General features: G+C 62.0%; 2 protein-coding genes across 3 annotated transcripts; one reads left to right on the top strand and one right to left on the bottom strand.

Moving 5' to 3' along the window:
* The first annotated feature begins 475 nt into the window (after positions 1–475).
* On the top strand, positions 476–5,363 carry CREB3L3 (cAMP responsive element binding protein 3 like 3). 2 transcript variants are annotated; one of them, XM_087768982.1, is made up of 10 exons: positions 476–708; positions 2,028–2,152; positions 2,322–2,577; positions 3,073–3,188; positions 3,453–3,581; positions 3,662–3,768; positions 3,918–3,986; positions 4,114–4,198; positions 4,569–4,665; positions 4,738–5,363. In XM_087768982.1, the coding sequence occupies exons 1-10, from the start codon at positions 693–695 to the stop codon at positions 5,085–5,087; spliced, it is 1,350 nt and encodes a 449-aa protein (XP_087625108.1). In that variant the 5' UTR covers positions 476–692; the 3' UTR covers positions 5,088–5,363. The 2 variants fall into 2 exon arrangements, with proteins under 2 accessions (XP_087625108.1, XP_087625107.1); XM_087768981.1 differs by having other exon boundaries at positions 478–708; positions 3,450–3,581.
* A 112-nt stretch (positions 5,364–5,475) lies between these two features.
* Positions 5,476–13,797, bottom strand: SIRT6 (sirtuin 6). Its single transcript, XM_009471924.2, has 8 exons — positions 13,633–13,797; positions 12,291–12,418; positions 11,749–11,931; positions 9,208–9,267; positions 8,530–8,625; positions 7,635–7,715; positions 7,154–7,277; positions 5,476–6,404 (listed from the first exon to the last, which is right to left on the bottom strand). The coding sequence occupies exons 1-8, from the start codon at positions 13,696–13,698 to the stop codon at positions 6,084–6,086; spliced, it is 1,059 nt and encodes a 352-aa protein (XP_009470199.1). The 5' UTR covers positions 13,699–13,797; the 3' UTR covers positions 5,476–6,083.
* Between the last annotated feature and the right edge of the window lie 913 nt (positions 13,798–14,710).

Raw genomic sequence — 14,710 nt, 5'->3', positions numbered from 1 at the left:
TCCCAGGGGATCTGGTCTGGAGGGGCGACCCGGCTGACGGCCTCGCCGCGGGGCGATGGGGAGGGATGAACGCAGCGGCCAACGAACCGTGGCGTGTTCGGCACAGCCGTGGGGGAAACTGAGGCAGGGAGGGTGCAGGCAGCCCCGCCGGCAGGCAGTGGATGGGCAGGCAGCAGAACCCAGGCGTCCGGGACAGCCCCAGCCGCAGGGAGCAGAGGAGACCGAGGTTTGTTGTGGAGGAAGCCATAAGTGGTAGAGTCCAAGTCAACGTCTTCCCCGGATGTTGTTCTCCATACCTCTAAAATGCGATGAACACCAATACGCTCGTCTGAAAAAAAGGGAAGTTGTCCCCAAAAATGGGTGAAAGTTCACGGGCAATCACAGCACTCGGACTTTGCTCACCAGCCCCAGGCCCCTCCTGCCCCGCTCGGTGAAGGAGGACAAAAACATTTGGCTAATGAGTTACGGAGCGCAGCAGGTCCGTCCCCGGGGCGGCCCTGCCATTGCTCACCGCTGTCCCCAATCAGGGACAGGAGATTTTGCAATCTGGGACGTTATTTCTGTGTGGTTGGAGTTTAAACTTTGCCACTTGGGTCAGGGCACCACGGAGGAGGAGGAGGTGGACAGGCTCAGTGTCCATCCCGCTCCCCTGCACAGCAAGGGGGTTGAGAAGACAGGGCGGATCTGTGGGAATGGGATCTCACACAGGTACGTCCTGGCTGCCGGTGCTCAACAGGGTCCCTCTACCTGATGGTCCCATGGGGCCACCAGGGCTCACTGAGGATGAAAGACAGGGTGCAATAAAGCCCCTTGCCTGGGTTGGCCAGCCAAACATCATGGTAATGACAATCGTCCCCAAACCTGGCTTGAAGGACGCTTGAGTCAGTGCTTAATAGGTTCGGAAGGGCAGTTGGGTGATGGGTTGGGTGGTTGGGTGGAGTGGGTTGGGTAGTTGGGTGGTGGGTTGAGTGGTGGGTTGGGTGGTGGGTTGGTTAATCAATCAATCAGACAGTTGACTGGTCAGTCAGTTGGTCAGTGGGTTGGTTATTTGGTCAGTCAATCAGTTGGTCAGTTGGCCAACAGGTTGACCATTTGGTCTGTTTCTTGATCGGTTCATTGATTTGGCTGGTTAACTGGTTGGTCAGGTGGTCAACTGACTGGTCAGCTGGTCGGTTAGTTGGGTTGTAAGTTGGCTGATTGGCCAGTTGGGCAACTAGTCAGTTGGCCTGTTGGTTTTCTCTGAGTCCAGGGTCTCGAGCAGTGCCTGGGGTGGCAGCGGCAGAGCGGGGCTGAGTCCCCTCCTCGGGGCTGGCCGGTGGCAGCAGTCTCCTCCCCCTCCGCTTGCCACCCAAAATGATTAACCTGATCTTCCCGAGTGGTCACACATGTGGGACAGGGCTGGACGGGGGAGCTGACCCAGCCCTCGGGTCCGGGTGCTCATCCTGCTCCTGCACTTGGGGGGCACGGTGGGGCTGGGGCAGCGGGGTGCCTGCGGGGAGCCCCTGGCTGTGCAGTTCTCTTGGGGGGAAAAATAGAGGATTTGGGAACTTCAGCTGCTGGAAGGAGGCAGCGGGGGTCACTGCTGCACCCCTGCACGCCTGTGCTCGCCCTCCCACATGTGTGCACGTAGGGCTTTGCCAGATGTGCCCACATGTGCTCACATACAGGTGCCAACACATGTGTGCGTGTTCACACACCCATGTCTGCGTGGGCACACGCGTGCACATTGCATGGTCATGTGGCTGCATAGACACGCAGCTCTGCACACGCGTGTGCTGGTGTGGCCACATGCACGTCCCGCCGTGCACGCATCCACATGGTCACACGGACAGTCATACATGTCCACACGCATGCAGATACACCTCCCTGTGGTCCCGCACATATGTGCCCATGCCCGAACACGCTCCCTGCTCCCGCTCACCAGCTCCATGCCCGCCCCACGATTTGGGGTGGCCGTGCAACTGGGAGGGGAGGCGGGGGAGCGATCATGGGGACCGGGTTGGGGACCTGACCCTGCTGCCTTGCAGCCATGGCCTCTGGCGTGGGCAGCCTCGACAGCCTCGACCTGCTGGACCTCCTCTTCGACCGCCAGGATGGGATCCTCCGTGGTGTAGAGCTGGGAACGCCGCCGGGCGCCTGGCACGAGGATGGGGTGAGTCCCCCGGGCCGGGGGGCCCATCCCCACCTCATCCCTGGCTCTGGCAGGAGAGCCCCATCCCCACGCCTTGCTGGGAGCTGGGACCACCCCGCAGCGCGGGCAGCCCCTGTGGGCACCCCAGGGGGACGGGCACCCGTGGTGACGGGCGCCCCTGTCCCCACAGCGTGCCCAGGACAGCGAGGACTTCCTCAGCTCCATCCTGGGCTCCGGGGACTCAGTGTTGGACTCGCCCAGCTGGTCCCCAGCCACCAGTGACAGCGGGGTCTCTGAGGACCCCCCCTCCGACCAGCTCGACAGCCCCCCCAGGTGCTGCGACGGGGGTCCCAGCGAGGTCCTGTACCCCTACACCAACACCTGTCGGGCTCTGCCCTTCCCAGGGGGGTCTGAGGTCCTGCACCCCGAGGTCTCCATCGACCTGGGTGAGCCACAGGGGAGAGACTGGGCAAAGAGTCAGGCTGGGGGCACTGGAGGGACTGGGGATGCTGGGGAGCTGAGGGGGATGGGGGAGCTGGGGTCTCTCGGGGATAGTGAGGAAATTAGGGGAGCTGGGGGGGACCAGAGGGAACTGGGCAGACTGGGGAGAACTGGGAGGTCTGGAGGACTTGGGGGGAGCTGGGGGGAGTGGGGAGAGCTTGGGAACTGGGGTGAACTGGGCAGACTGGTGTTGGAGCCTGGAAGAGGAGGGAGGCTTGGGGGGACTGGGGGTGCTGAGGTGGGCTGAGCAGCGTGGGGCATTCGGGGGGGGCTGGGGCAGGACCAGAGGGACAGTTTGGGGGGACAGAGTCTGGGGCCACTGGACTGGTAGGTGGCAGCAAGTCACCGTGGCTCAGGGGCCGTGGCAGGGGTGAGGGTCCCACACTGGGGACAGAGGGGGACACGGGACTGCTGACAGCCTCCGCTCTCCCCTCACCCAGACATGTGGCACCCCGGCTTCTTCCTGGAGGAGAGCCAGGACCTGCCCGTCGTCTCCCCGCCCGCATCCTGCACCCTCACTGTCAAGGACCTGCTGCTCTCCAGCAGCTCTGATGCTGTGAGTCCCCTCCCTGCCCCTGTGTCCCCATCCCTCCTTGTGCCCAGCCTTGTCCCTGCACCATGATCCCCTCCCCATTCCTGTCCCCATCCCTCCCTGACCCCACACTTCTCCCCTGTCCCACACCACGCTCCCATCCCTGTCCCTTCCTGGACCACGATCCCATCCTCATCCCGGCACCGTGGTCCCCACCACGGTCCCTGGGCTCAGGCGCGGGGTGACCCCGCCACCCAGGGCCGTCACCTATCCGTGGCCCCGCAGCAGCCGCAGGCGCCCAGCTCCCTGCTGAGGCAGAGCCAGGGGCAGTTCCAGGAGCTGGTGCTGACGGAGGACGAGAAGAAGCTGCTGGCGAAGGAGGGGGTGTCCCTGCCCACCCAGCTGCCCCTCACCAAGGTGGGTCCCACCGTGCCTGGGAAGGGCTCGGAGTGGGGGGGTCCCAGCCCCGGCGGCCCTGACCCCCCCGTCTCCCCCAGTACGAGGAGCGGGTGCTGAAGAAGATCCGGCGGAAGATCAGGAACAAGCAGTCGGCTCAGGAGAGCCGCAAGAAGAAGAAGGAGTATATTGACGGGCTGGAGAGCCGGTACGGACCCCAAACCCCTGCTCTGGGCACCTCCCAGCTGCCCCGGGCACCCTGGGGGCACCCGGCTGGCAGGTGATGGGCACACTGCTCCCTGCCAGCCCCCCCAGCTGTCCCCCCACCGACCTGGTCCCCCTCTCCCTGTCCCCCAGGATGTCGGCGTGCACGGCCCAGAACCAGGAGCTGCAGAGGAAAGTCCTGCACCTGGAGAAGCAGAACTCGTAGGTGTTCCCAGGGCAGGATGGGGACAAGGCGGGGTAGGATGGGGCTGGGACTGCCCCCGCCACCCCCGGCCAGACCTACTGGGGGGCAGGAGGGGCTTGGAGGTCCTGATGTCCCTGTCCCCAGGTCCCTCCTGGAGCAGCTGAAGAAGCTTCAGGCCCTCGTGGTACAGTCAAGCAACAAGGCAGCACAGACGGGAACCTGCATCGCGGTGCGTGGAGCCCCCAGACCCGCCACAGCCCCCTCGCTTCGAGGGACGGAGGGAGGGAGGCTCGGACCCACGGAGATGCGCTGGCAGGGGTGGATGGAGGGACGGACAGAGGGATGGACGTGTGCTAAGGCAGAGGGATAGATGCTCCAAGGTTGGATGGATGGAGGAAGGGAGGGATGGAGGAAGGGAGGGAGAGAGGCAGGGATGGAGGCAGGGAGGGCTGGAGGCGCGCTGGCAGGGGCACGTGCTCTGGGAGGGACGGAGGAACGCAGCCCTGGTTCTGCCACCAGCCCCCTCTCTGGGAGCCGCGTCCCAGAACCCGGTTCTCCCTCCACCACTGTGCACGGTGACGTCCCCGCTCTGCCCCCAGGTCCTGCTGCTCTCCTTCGCGCTCATCGTCTTCCCCTCCATCAGCCCCTTTGCCCCCAGCAAGGCCGAGGCGGACGGCGACTTCGGACCCGTGCGAGGTGAGGGCTGCGCCGGGGCTGCACCGGGAGCTCTGGGCGCTGGAGCGGGCCCTGACCCTCCTTCGCGCTCAGTTTTCTCCAGGTCCCTGCACAACGCGGCCGCCTCCCGCGTGGCTTACGCACAGCCCCAAGCCGGGGACGAGAAGGCCCCAGAGCTGCTGTGGCCAGAGCACCTGGGCGAAGCCCCCGAGACCCTGCACGAAGCCTTCGGTGGCCACACGTTCACCCCACACCCGGACAAAGTCTCCCCCCGTAACGGCACAGAGCCACTCGCCTCGGAGGGGCTGAGCCACGGGGACGGGGATCAAGCCAACACCGTGTCTGGGGACGGCACCGTGCCGCACCGCAGCCTGGCGCCGCTGGCTTGGACCAAGGCTGGCCACAGCAGGCCCGCGGTGCTGGAGCCGGCGGAGGAGCTTTAAGCAGCACCCAGGGACCACGGGGGATGCGATGGGGTGGCTCAGCACTTCATCCCCTACAGGAAAAGCCCTCAGGGTGGCGCCTCTAGGATCTGCCTCCAGGCGCAGGCAGATGCTGGACCCACTTGGCTTTGCTTCTGTCTGTGAACTGGGAAGATGAGACCGGTTCCCACTGGCCTTACTGGGAGGGAAGGGGCTGCTCCTGCCCCCCGGATGCAGCAGGAGTTGCGGAAGGGACACGGGGTCGCTCAGGATGGGGACAAGGGAACCAGAGGGGCCCTGGGCTGGTTGGCTATCGATGTTGCAACTGGTTGGTTTTGTTCTTTTTTTTTTTTTTTTTTTTTTTTTAAGCTTTATTTTCATCTCTAAATAAAAGGTATTTTGGAAAAAATCCACCTGCTTTCATTTAATATGGGGCAATCCACAAGGTTTCAAGGACCCTTGGGCCAGGGACACCTCGAGCCAACAAGGTCCAACGGAGCTGGGACACGTGGCCAGAGTGAGCCCCAGGCTGCCCCGGCACAGCGGGCACGGCCGGAGGCAGAGGGGAGGGCGGCAGGACCGGGGGGCACCATCCCGCAGCTCCCAGCCCTGCGCCAGGCCAGGATTCGGCCAGGATTCCCTTGCCCCAGATCCCCAGCGCACACGGGCCTGGCTCTGCAGGCAGATCCCAGCCAGGAGATCGCAGCAGCTCATCCCAGCCGCTGCCCAACCCCAGCTTCACCTCAGATGGCGTCAGCTGCCCCGGCGCCGGGCACCCTCGTCCCTCTGCCCCTCCGAGGTCTGCTGGACCCCACAACTGTCACCTCTCACAAAGGAGGTGCTCGGTCCATTTCAAGGAGGCCCTTCCCGGGCCGGTGGGCGCAGCTGCCCTGACACACATGATTCAAGTGTATTTAATACTTACATAAAAAAAGGGACAATGGGTCAGGGTATAAAAAAAAGTCGGTAGGAAAAGTGGCGCAGACAAGTGTCTGGACAGACAGGGAACAGTCTGGGTCAGGTGAGGAGAGGCTCCATCTTCATCTTCTTCACTGTCGTTGGCCCTGTGTCCGGGCTGGGACACTCCTGCTTCAGACTGTCACGGCGCTCTACCAGCGTGGTCCCAAGGTCCGTGCCGTTGTGCTGGGAGAGGGGCTCCTCCTTCAGCAGCCCGTGAGCCCCGGGGTCAAATTCGAAGAGCTGTTCAGGCTTGGTGAGCTCAGCACTTTCCACCACCACCGGCCCCTTCCACTCTGGGACCTCCAGCCCCAAGTGCTTCATCAGCTTCGTCATGACATCATCGACGTAGGCGTGGATGCGCAGGTCGGCCTGTCTGTCCTGGGGCAAGCGAGGGCAAGCACGGTGTTAGGGGACAAACACTGTGCAGGGACAAACGTCCCCTCCCAGGGAGCGCGTGGGGACAGGGCCTGGGTGATGGCTCAGCTGCAGGCGGGCTCCAGGGCTCCTGTCCCTGAGTCACCATCCCTGGTGGAACACGAACCGAGACCCTGACCCCATCTGGCGCCGCTCCCCAGCTACGCCGCGGGCTGACAGGGCGCTATCATGGTGTGGGCAGGCAGCCCCCGCCTTGAAACACAGCCCGGAGACAGGGACATGGGTGCAGAGCCAAGCTAGCAAGCCCAGGACAGAGTGGGACAGGGACAAGGGAGCTCTAATGACATCCCAGAAACCCCCCAGCTCTGGTTATTTGAAAGACTTTGGACAACTAGGGCACCAAAACCAGGGCTGAACATGAACCGAACTCCTCTGCTCCGTGGCGTGGGTTACGGGTGTGCAGTTATTTAATCAGAGTGTAATTCACCAGATCAGGCTGAGTTTTTATTCTGCTCTTAAGATTTACCTTCTGTTTCTAGGTGTTTATCGGGAGTTGCAGGTTTAAACCCTCCAACGAGGGAAGCCCAGCCTGTTTGTTTGCTAAGCGAGGACACTCTGCTATTTGGCCACCTGGGAGGGGACGATGTGCGGGGACTAACCTGTGATGGGGCTGAAACAAGTGACGCGAGGGGAAAGGAGCAGCGCAGAGCGAATGGCTCCAAGCGCAGAGCGGCGAGGACGCTCTCACTCACGTGTTTGGTTGCTTGTAGGTTGACTATGACCAGCTTCCCTCCTCTCTTCTTCGTGATCAGCGGGAGGTTGCCACTGGGTTTGATCTGCAGAGAGGTCCCCAGAGTGACGGAGAGGTCAGCTTTCCTGCAGAGAGGAGACAAAACATCCAGGGCAGAGAAAAAGCCGTGGCTGTTCGCCGGCTGCTTCTCCTACCCTGCTCCAGTGTGGACTCTCCAAGCTTCCCAGCTGGGAAGCAAAGCTGTGGCCAGAATTTGCAGTGGTTTCTCTTGGCCACTTTCTGGGGAGAGGGCTGGGCCTTGCTGTGATGTGGGTACAGCCTCAGGGCTGCGAGGCACAGAACACGACGAACAAAGCCAGGCAGGGCTGGCCCGAGGACCGCTGCGGTGCTGGCAGAGGACGGGGAGCCCAGGCAGTCTCCCGGGCCACCGCGAGCCGCAGGCGTCAGCAGCCACGCTGGTGTGAAGAGCCCAAGCACAGTACCTGCAGGCTTCGTCTGCCAGCGTGAGGTCGCGGTCAGGCAGGGAATCTTCCCAGTCCAGAATAGTGTCTCTTAACTTCCCTCTGGAAAACACACACAGGCACCACAGTTTCCCCCTGCCAGCAGAGGTGCCCTGGGAGAGGGGACAGCGACCCAGATCCTCCCTGGCCCAGCACTGCGAAGGGACAGAGAGAGCCCAGACGAGCCAAGGGGACTCACCAGCAGGCGAGGGAAGGCACAGAATTCACCTGCATGAGGGATTTTGTGGCTGGTGCTGCAATGCCACCAAAGCGCCAGCTGCTCTGCTGGCCCAGTTCAGAGGTGGGATGCACCCTTTGCTCCCCAGCATCAGAGCTGAGCCAGCAGAGCTCTGCCCCACAGCCTGGCTCTGCTGTGCTGGCTCTGGATGAGAAAAGCAACGGGGCTGGGCCCAGGGAGCCTGGGTGAGGAAGCACAAGGGGCATGCGGGGCATGTCTGGATGCCAGATCACCTCAGGGTACCTCCAGCTACAGAGCTGGAAACGCTGTCTACGCTTCCCTACTGAAGGCAAGCAGCACCAGGGCAGCGCAGTGGCCGTATCCTGCTGGAAGGGAACGGTCCCTCTAGAGCTGCCATCCCACAGCAGGGCATTCTCCAGCACTAGGATGTGCTCAGACCCCCCCAGGGAGGCTGCGTGGCTGGGACTCCTTGGAGACGTGGGTGCTGGCTTCCTATCTGGGCTTTTGGAGATCTCCCCTACACCCGCTGCTTCTTCACCTGAGCTGGAGGGACGGTCGGCCCAGCCCTGCAAAGCAGTCTGCACGCCAGAGCCACTCGCTCAGGTGTTCAGGACCGTTCGGGTCCCTGCCACCCCACGTCCCCGCGGGAGCCCCCATCCAGCGCCCCGGCAGACGTACCTGCAGGCCCGCAGCCCCCGGGCTTTGGTGACGCTGCAGAGCCTGCCCGTTGGCTTCAGCCCCATGCTGCCCACGACCGCGTCCCGCACGTACTGCCTGCGAGAGAGACGGTGCCATTCAGGGCCAAACGTGCAGGGAGGCGGCAGCCGCTGCAAAGTGTCCCCCCCCGAAATGGCACACCTCACAGCACAGACCCTGTGCTGGAGGAAGCAGGTGATGGCTCAGAGCCACAAGCAATGAGTGGAGCATCTCAGTCCTTCATCGATCTCTGCCTGCGTCTCTAACCAGGCACTGCTGACAGCAGCTCTGACCAGCAGCCCCAGAGGTCTGCCACAAACCAGGATGGAAAAACCAGCTGGTAGCAACCTCCTCTCCTCTCTCCAGCCGGCAGGCACAGACCCTGCTGCAGGCAGCCCTGCTGGCACATCTGCCTTGCCACGAGGAGTGGGATTTGCCAAGGGCCTCCCAGGCAATGGAGAATTCCCAGAAAGTTCATTTCCCACCATTTGACAGGGTTTAGGATTCAGATAGACAGATCTGTCCGTGACCCCACGCAGGCTGTGTCGGAGACCCGCCAGGCAGGCGGCCCATGGCACGTGCAGGGCCTCCATCGCTCCCTGGGGACACGACAAAGCCCCCACCCCGCTGATGCCCTCCCCAGGCTGAGGGCTCACGTACTTGCCGCATTTCACGCACTCTTCCACAAACATGTTCCCGTGGAGCTCAGCCAACTTGTCCCTGTGGGAGAAAGGGCAGAGGTGAGCTGGGGAAGGGCGGAGAGCCCTGGGGCAACCGGGAAAGCTGCCCAAACCCCCCTCCTCACCAGGGGCCCTGCACCTCAAGAGCTTCCCCACTTTCCAGCTCTGCTGAACCAGATCTGCCAGGTGACGTGGGGTGGCAGGGACCCTCTGCCATGGCTTGGGGACAGTGCCCCAGGGGGCAGCACTGAGCGGAATTATATTAATTATAGACAAATATGGCAGCATCAGAGCAAGGCACCAGTGTCAGGCAGGCTCTGGGGGCACTGGGAGCCACAAAATGACCTGGCCTTGCTGCACGGAGGCAGTTGGTCCGGCAGAGAAGACCATTGGTCCAGCCACCGAGCAGGGGAGCTTCCCTGAGCCGAGCATGGCCATCACATGCAGGTGCTGGCAAAACTACAGCACACTGAGCACGCTTTGCGCATTTAACACAAGAAATACTGTTCAGAGGGAGTTTGGGCAGAGCTGTCCCTCTCACGGGGCAGGGGAGACACAGAGGCCACGTTCTGATCCTGGCGAGAGGCCTTCTGCACCATGGTTTCATCTCCATCACGAAAGCACTATGCTACGGCCACCACAGCGGGGACTAAGGGGAGGGACAGCATGTCCTGGCTTTTTAATTTTAAATGCATCCATCTGCAGCACCAATTCTAGCCCCTGTTCTGATCCAGCCTCAAACCTTCTCTGCGCCCGGCAGTAACCTGGATCTTTGCTCTTCTCAGCACTCCATGTTCCTCTCTGCCCTTGCACGTTCCAGCCCTTGGCCACTCGTTTTGACTAAAAATCCCCTCGAGCTCAACGTGAGCCTCAAAGCTCAGAAGCTAGAGGAAAACAAGGCCACACTCTCCCTATGTTCCTACAAGCCCCACAGTGACTGGGAACATCTCCAGGGTGGAGGAAGACAGGACTGACTTGATTTCCCCCATTCTGGCCCCAGTTCAGCTGCGCTTACTTAAGCACATGCTTCGTTTCGGTGGAAGAGCTGTGCTAAACCAGAGCGGGAGCCAGTGGCACCAGGCTGCAGGGAGCACAGCTGAGTTCTGGTCATTATTTCCTGTTCTTTTTCCCCACAGTTGTTTAATTTAGAAAGGCAAATGCGGTGCTAAGAGCAGGAACCAGGACTCAGGGCTTTTAATAATACAAAATACCCCCTGGAGGCAGCTCTCTGCTCAGCTCGTGATGGCTGAAGACATTTGTGAGATACGTCTTCTCTGAGGTCCCATTCATGCTCCTCATTCTCATCCCAACTCCCTTCATTTTTTTTTTTTTTCCTTACTTGAATTCAGCTGCTCTCCTTTTCCTTTCCAGGCAGCTCCAAGCAGTTTGCCTCACAAGACAATCGCTCACTGGTCTTAAGTGCTGGAAATGGGTTTTATGACAGGCTGAAGTTTCTCAAAGGGAAAAGAGCCTGTTGCTGCAAGTGCTAATGGAAAGGCAGGTTCCTTTGAGGACATCTCGGAAACAGCCACTGCGCTGCTAAATGCAATTCAGTCCCCACCCATGCAGGGAGAGGAGATCTTGTACCCTCTGCTCCCACACGTCGCAGAGGGAACACGGCTACGCAGGATCCCTGACCTCATCGCAGAGGGAGAAGAAATCAGAGACCACAGCCGGTAAGACCAGTTTCAACTGCAGGACTCTCTCCGTCTTGCCGCCCTTGCAGTTTCACAAATTCATTGAGAGGCAAAGTACTTTTTAAGGCTATCTTGGGCCCAGGCATGGTTTCATCACTGGGGCAGCACCACCTTTATTTTCTCTCAAGAAATTCAATTTAAGCAAACTGTAAAATAGCACAAGATCCAGTGCTCTGAGACAGCTCTAGCAACGCTGATAAAGCAGGGTGATGCATCTCTGCAAGCAGCACGAGCAATTTCAGATGCTCTCATCCTCCCTCCTGTCCGTTTACCCCTCCGGATGGGTACAGAGGCAGCAGAAAGGACCATGCGGCCTGAGTGCAGCTCTGAGCCCAGTTCCCAGGAGCACGTGCCCTACTTGAAGCTGACGTCTCGCTCCCCGGGCCGCGAGCCCCCAGGCAGCCACGCAGCGCAGCCAGGCTGCTCACAGCGGCACCGAGAGCTACAGCCACTCAGCTGATAGGTGGTAACATGTGACAGCCCAACACCACAACCTGTTCGTTCTTCTTTTGAACAAATGGCTTCTGGGTGTACTTTTAGAGAGCATCGACTGATGCTGACTTCATCTCATCACCTTCTGAATTATTACCATAACCTTGCTTCTCTAAATTCAAGCTGGTTTATGTTCCCCTTCCCACACCAGCACATCCCAGCTTCCACTCCCAACACCAGTGGGCAGACAGCTTCTGAGCCAGCCTTGGAAATCAAGCCCCAGCACCAAACATTTGCACACGAGGCCACGCCAATCGGGCAGCAAGAACAGCCACGCGGCAGCAGCTGGGACAGGGACAAGGGACCCGGAGACAGGGCGGGAGAGGCAGTACCGTGGGAATCCTGAACGCACGTGAAGGCCGTCCACGTTCTGGCTGACCAGGAATTTCAGGATGCCGACTCTCTGCAGTCCCAGCAGCGCCATGTGAGTCTTGGAGGGCCTGGCATTCTCAAAGGTGGTGTCGAATTTTGGGGAGAGCCCCTTCTCTTCCATAGTCCAGACACCATTGGGCCCCCTGCAGCAATGGGGACAGAAAGAGTGAGAAGTGAGAGCTGAGGATCTAAAAGACAGCTGTAAATGCACCACAAGCCCTATCAACAGAGGATGAGCAGGGCACTGCTAAACGAAGGTCGTGTATCATCAGCGATTTTTGTCATTGATGCAAGCAGAGCGCACGTAGGGCTTCTGTGGGTACGGCTTAACATCAGACGGGTGTGCAAGCGGGAAAGGGTATTTTCAGCTGGATCCAGGACCAGACAGAAGTAGGTCTGGCTGGGGTAGCAGGAAGCACAGTCCAGAGCTTTACAAGACATGAGGTGGACTCGGAGAAGGTGCCATCCTCCCAACCCCTCGCCTGCTGCCCACCGTCCTTACCTGAAGTCGGGAATCCCCGAGGCGGTGCTGATTCCAGCCCCCGTGTGAAACACCACATTGGAGGAACTCCTGATCAAGTCTGCCAGCTCCCGCACCTTCCTCTCCAGTTCCTCCGGCGGGTCAAAAATCTGAGCAGAAGAGACAAACCACCACGGGAATGGAGAGATGCAGGGATAGATCCTACACGCTTCCCAGCACAAAGACCCAGTAAACCACGATTCTTTCTTATCCATGAAAGGAAAGAAGATTTTGCATTCCTTAATGACAGAAGCGTTTAATCAGAGAGAAACAGCGTTGTATAAACCACCGCCATGCAGGGTAAGGGCTTAAAACACCTAACGCAGCCGAGAGTATTTATTGCTCTCACTGACAGGCAGCTGATACCCCGAGAAGTGGCTGGGCTCCAGGGCACCGCCGGGCAGTGGGAGGACAGGAGCGAACCCGGTGCCACCCCATGTGTGCTCAAGTCCAGCTGTCACCAGCACAGCCATTGGCGCTGCGGACAAGACAGGGCTGAGGGACATCGAGCCACATGGGAAGCCATGGAGATGGGGGACGCGGGGATGCTGTGGCTGGACGGGACCGTGGGCCCAGCCGGCTTTCTAACAGGGGCACATGATTTCATTTCTGCGAGATGCTTCTCCAGCCCGGTCTCCTAGGGACAGGGACTGAGGACAGGCCCCTGCATGCCCATGTCCCCTCACCCCCCCAGGCTCAGGACAGGCCCCTGAATGTCCCTGTCCCCTCACCCCAACACCTGTGTTAAGCTTCCCGAGTACTGCTGGGGGCACGGGGTTGGGATCACCCCTGCGGTGCCTGGGACGGGCCCCTCACACCCAACCCTGGGGATCTCCACTGGGGAGGGGGGCACGAAACAGGGGGATAGTGCTGGGCCTGGAGGACAACGACAAGGAGGGAGCCACGGGGCTGGGGGGGACGAGGAGGGAGCCATGGAGCTGGGGGGGACGAGGAGGGAGCCATGGGCTGGGCCTGGGGGAACATGGAGGGAGCCACGGGCCTGTGGGGATGAGGAGAGAGCCACGGGGCTGGAGAGGACGACGAGGGAGCCATGGGGTGGGCACAGGGACAGATGGAGGGAGCCATGGGCCTGTGGGGACGAGGAAGGAGCCACGGGGCTGGAGAAGGCGAGGAGGGAGCCAGGGGGCTGAGGGGGACGAGGAGGGAGCCACGGGGCGGGCCCGGGGGGACACAAAGGGGCCCCCGGTGCTGGGTTCCCCACGGGAGACACCCATGGGGGCCGAGGGCCCGGTTGCCACGGAAACCCGTCAGGCCGGAGCAGGCCCCGGCTGGGCCCGGGAGGCCCCCGCCGCACCGCGCTCACCTCGGGGAGGCCGCACTTGCCCTTGTCCGAGTACGGCGAGAGCCCGGCCGCGTAATTCACCGCCATGGCCCGCCCCGGCCGCCGGAGCGCGCATCGTTGCCAGCCCCGCGGACGGGCGGAAGCGCGCAGGGAGGCCGCGGCGGGCGGGGCGCACGTGCGGGCACCGCCCGGGGGAGGACGCCGCGGCCGCCATCTTTGTGCCGGGCGAGGAGGCGTTTTGGGGGGGGGCGGCTGCCCTCAGCCTGCCGGGCCTCGGCTGCGCCCCTCGCCCAGGGCTGTGATCGGGGGCGGGGGGCGAGCGGGGCAGGAGGTGCCAGCCGGCCGGGGCCCAGCCGTGCCCCAGGCTACCTGCAGCCCCAGAGTCCCGAGGGAGCCACGGAGCCCAACCTTGCTGCCCCCAGCCCCCCTCCGGGCCCGGCCCTGCCGTGGCCATGTCCCCTCGCCTCCCTCTCCCTGGGCATTTCAGGGGGGCAAGCAGACCCCCTCCCCAAAGGGGGCAGGTCCCCCCGCAGCCCCCCCGGCTGCCCAGCGCTGCCAGCTGTAACCGCAGCCAGGCCGTAACCCAACTCCTTCGGCTCTGGTTCCCCCCGCTCCGGGCGCTGCGGCCGAGGGGAGACGCGGCCGGCGAGGACGGGGCTACGGGAGCGGCGGGTCTGGGGGCGGCTGAGCCGGCGCCGGTGGGGCAGAGACCCTCGAGCACGGCCGTCCCCCGTCCAGGTGCCACGGGGCTGAGGCTGGAGCCGCCATGAAGAGCCTGAAGGCCAAGTTCAGGAAAGCGGACGTGAGTGCCGTTCCCAGGGACATGGGGACATGGGGACCTGCCCTGGGATGTCCCAGATCTCACAGGGACATGGGGACCTGCCCCAGGATGTCCCTGGGGACATGGGGACCTGCCCCTGGATGTCCCAAATCTCACAGGGACATGGGGACCTGCCCCAGGATGTCCATGGGGACATGGGGACCTGCCCCTGGATGTCCCAAATTTCACAAGGACATGGGGACCTGCCCTGGGATGTCTGTGGGGACATTGGGACCTGCCCCTGGATGTCCCAACTTTCACAGGGACATGAGGACATGG

The sequence above is a fragment of the Nipponia nippon genome, unplaced genomic scaffold, assembly GCF_047370975.1.
Source record: "Nipponia nippon isolate SJK-2023a ecotype South Korea unplaced genomic scaffold, ASM4737097v1 scaffold_31, whole genome shotgun sequence".
In the NCBI taxonomy this organism is placed as follows: domain Eukaryota; kingdom Metazoa; phylum Chordata; class Aves; order Pelecaniformes; family Threskiornithidae; genus Nipponia; species Nipponia nippon.
This window is presented reverse-complemented; position numbering and strand designations above follow the sequence as displayed.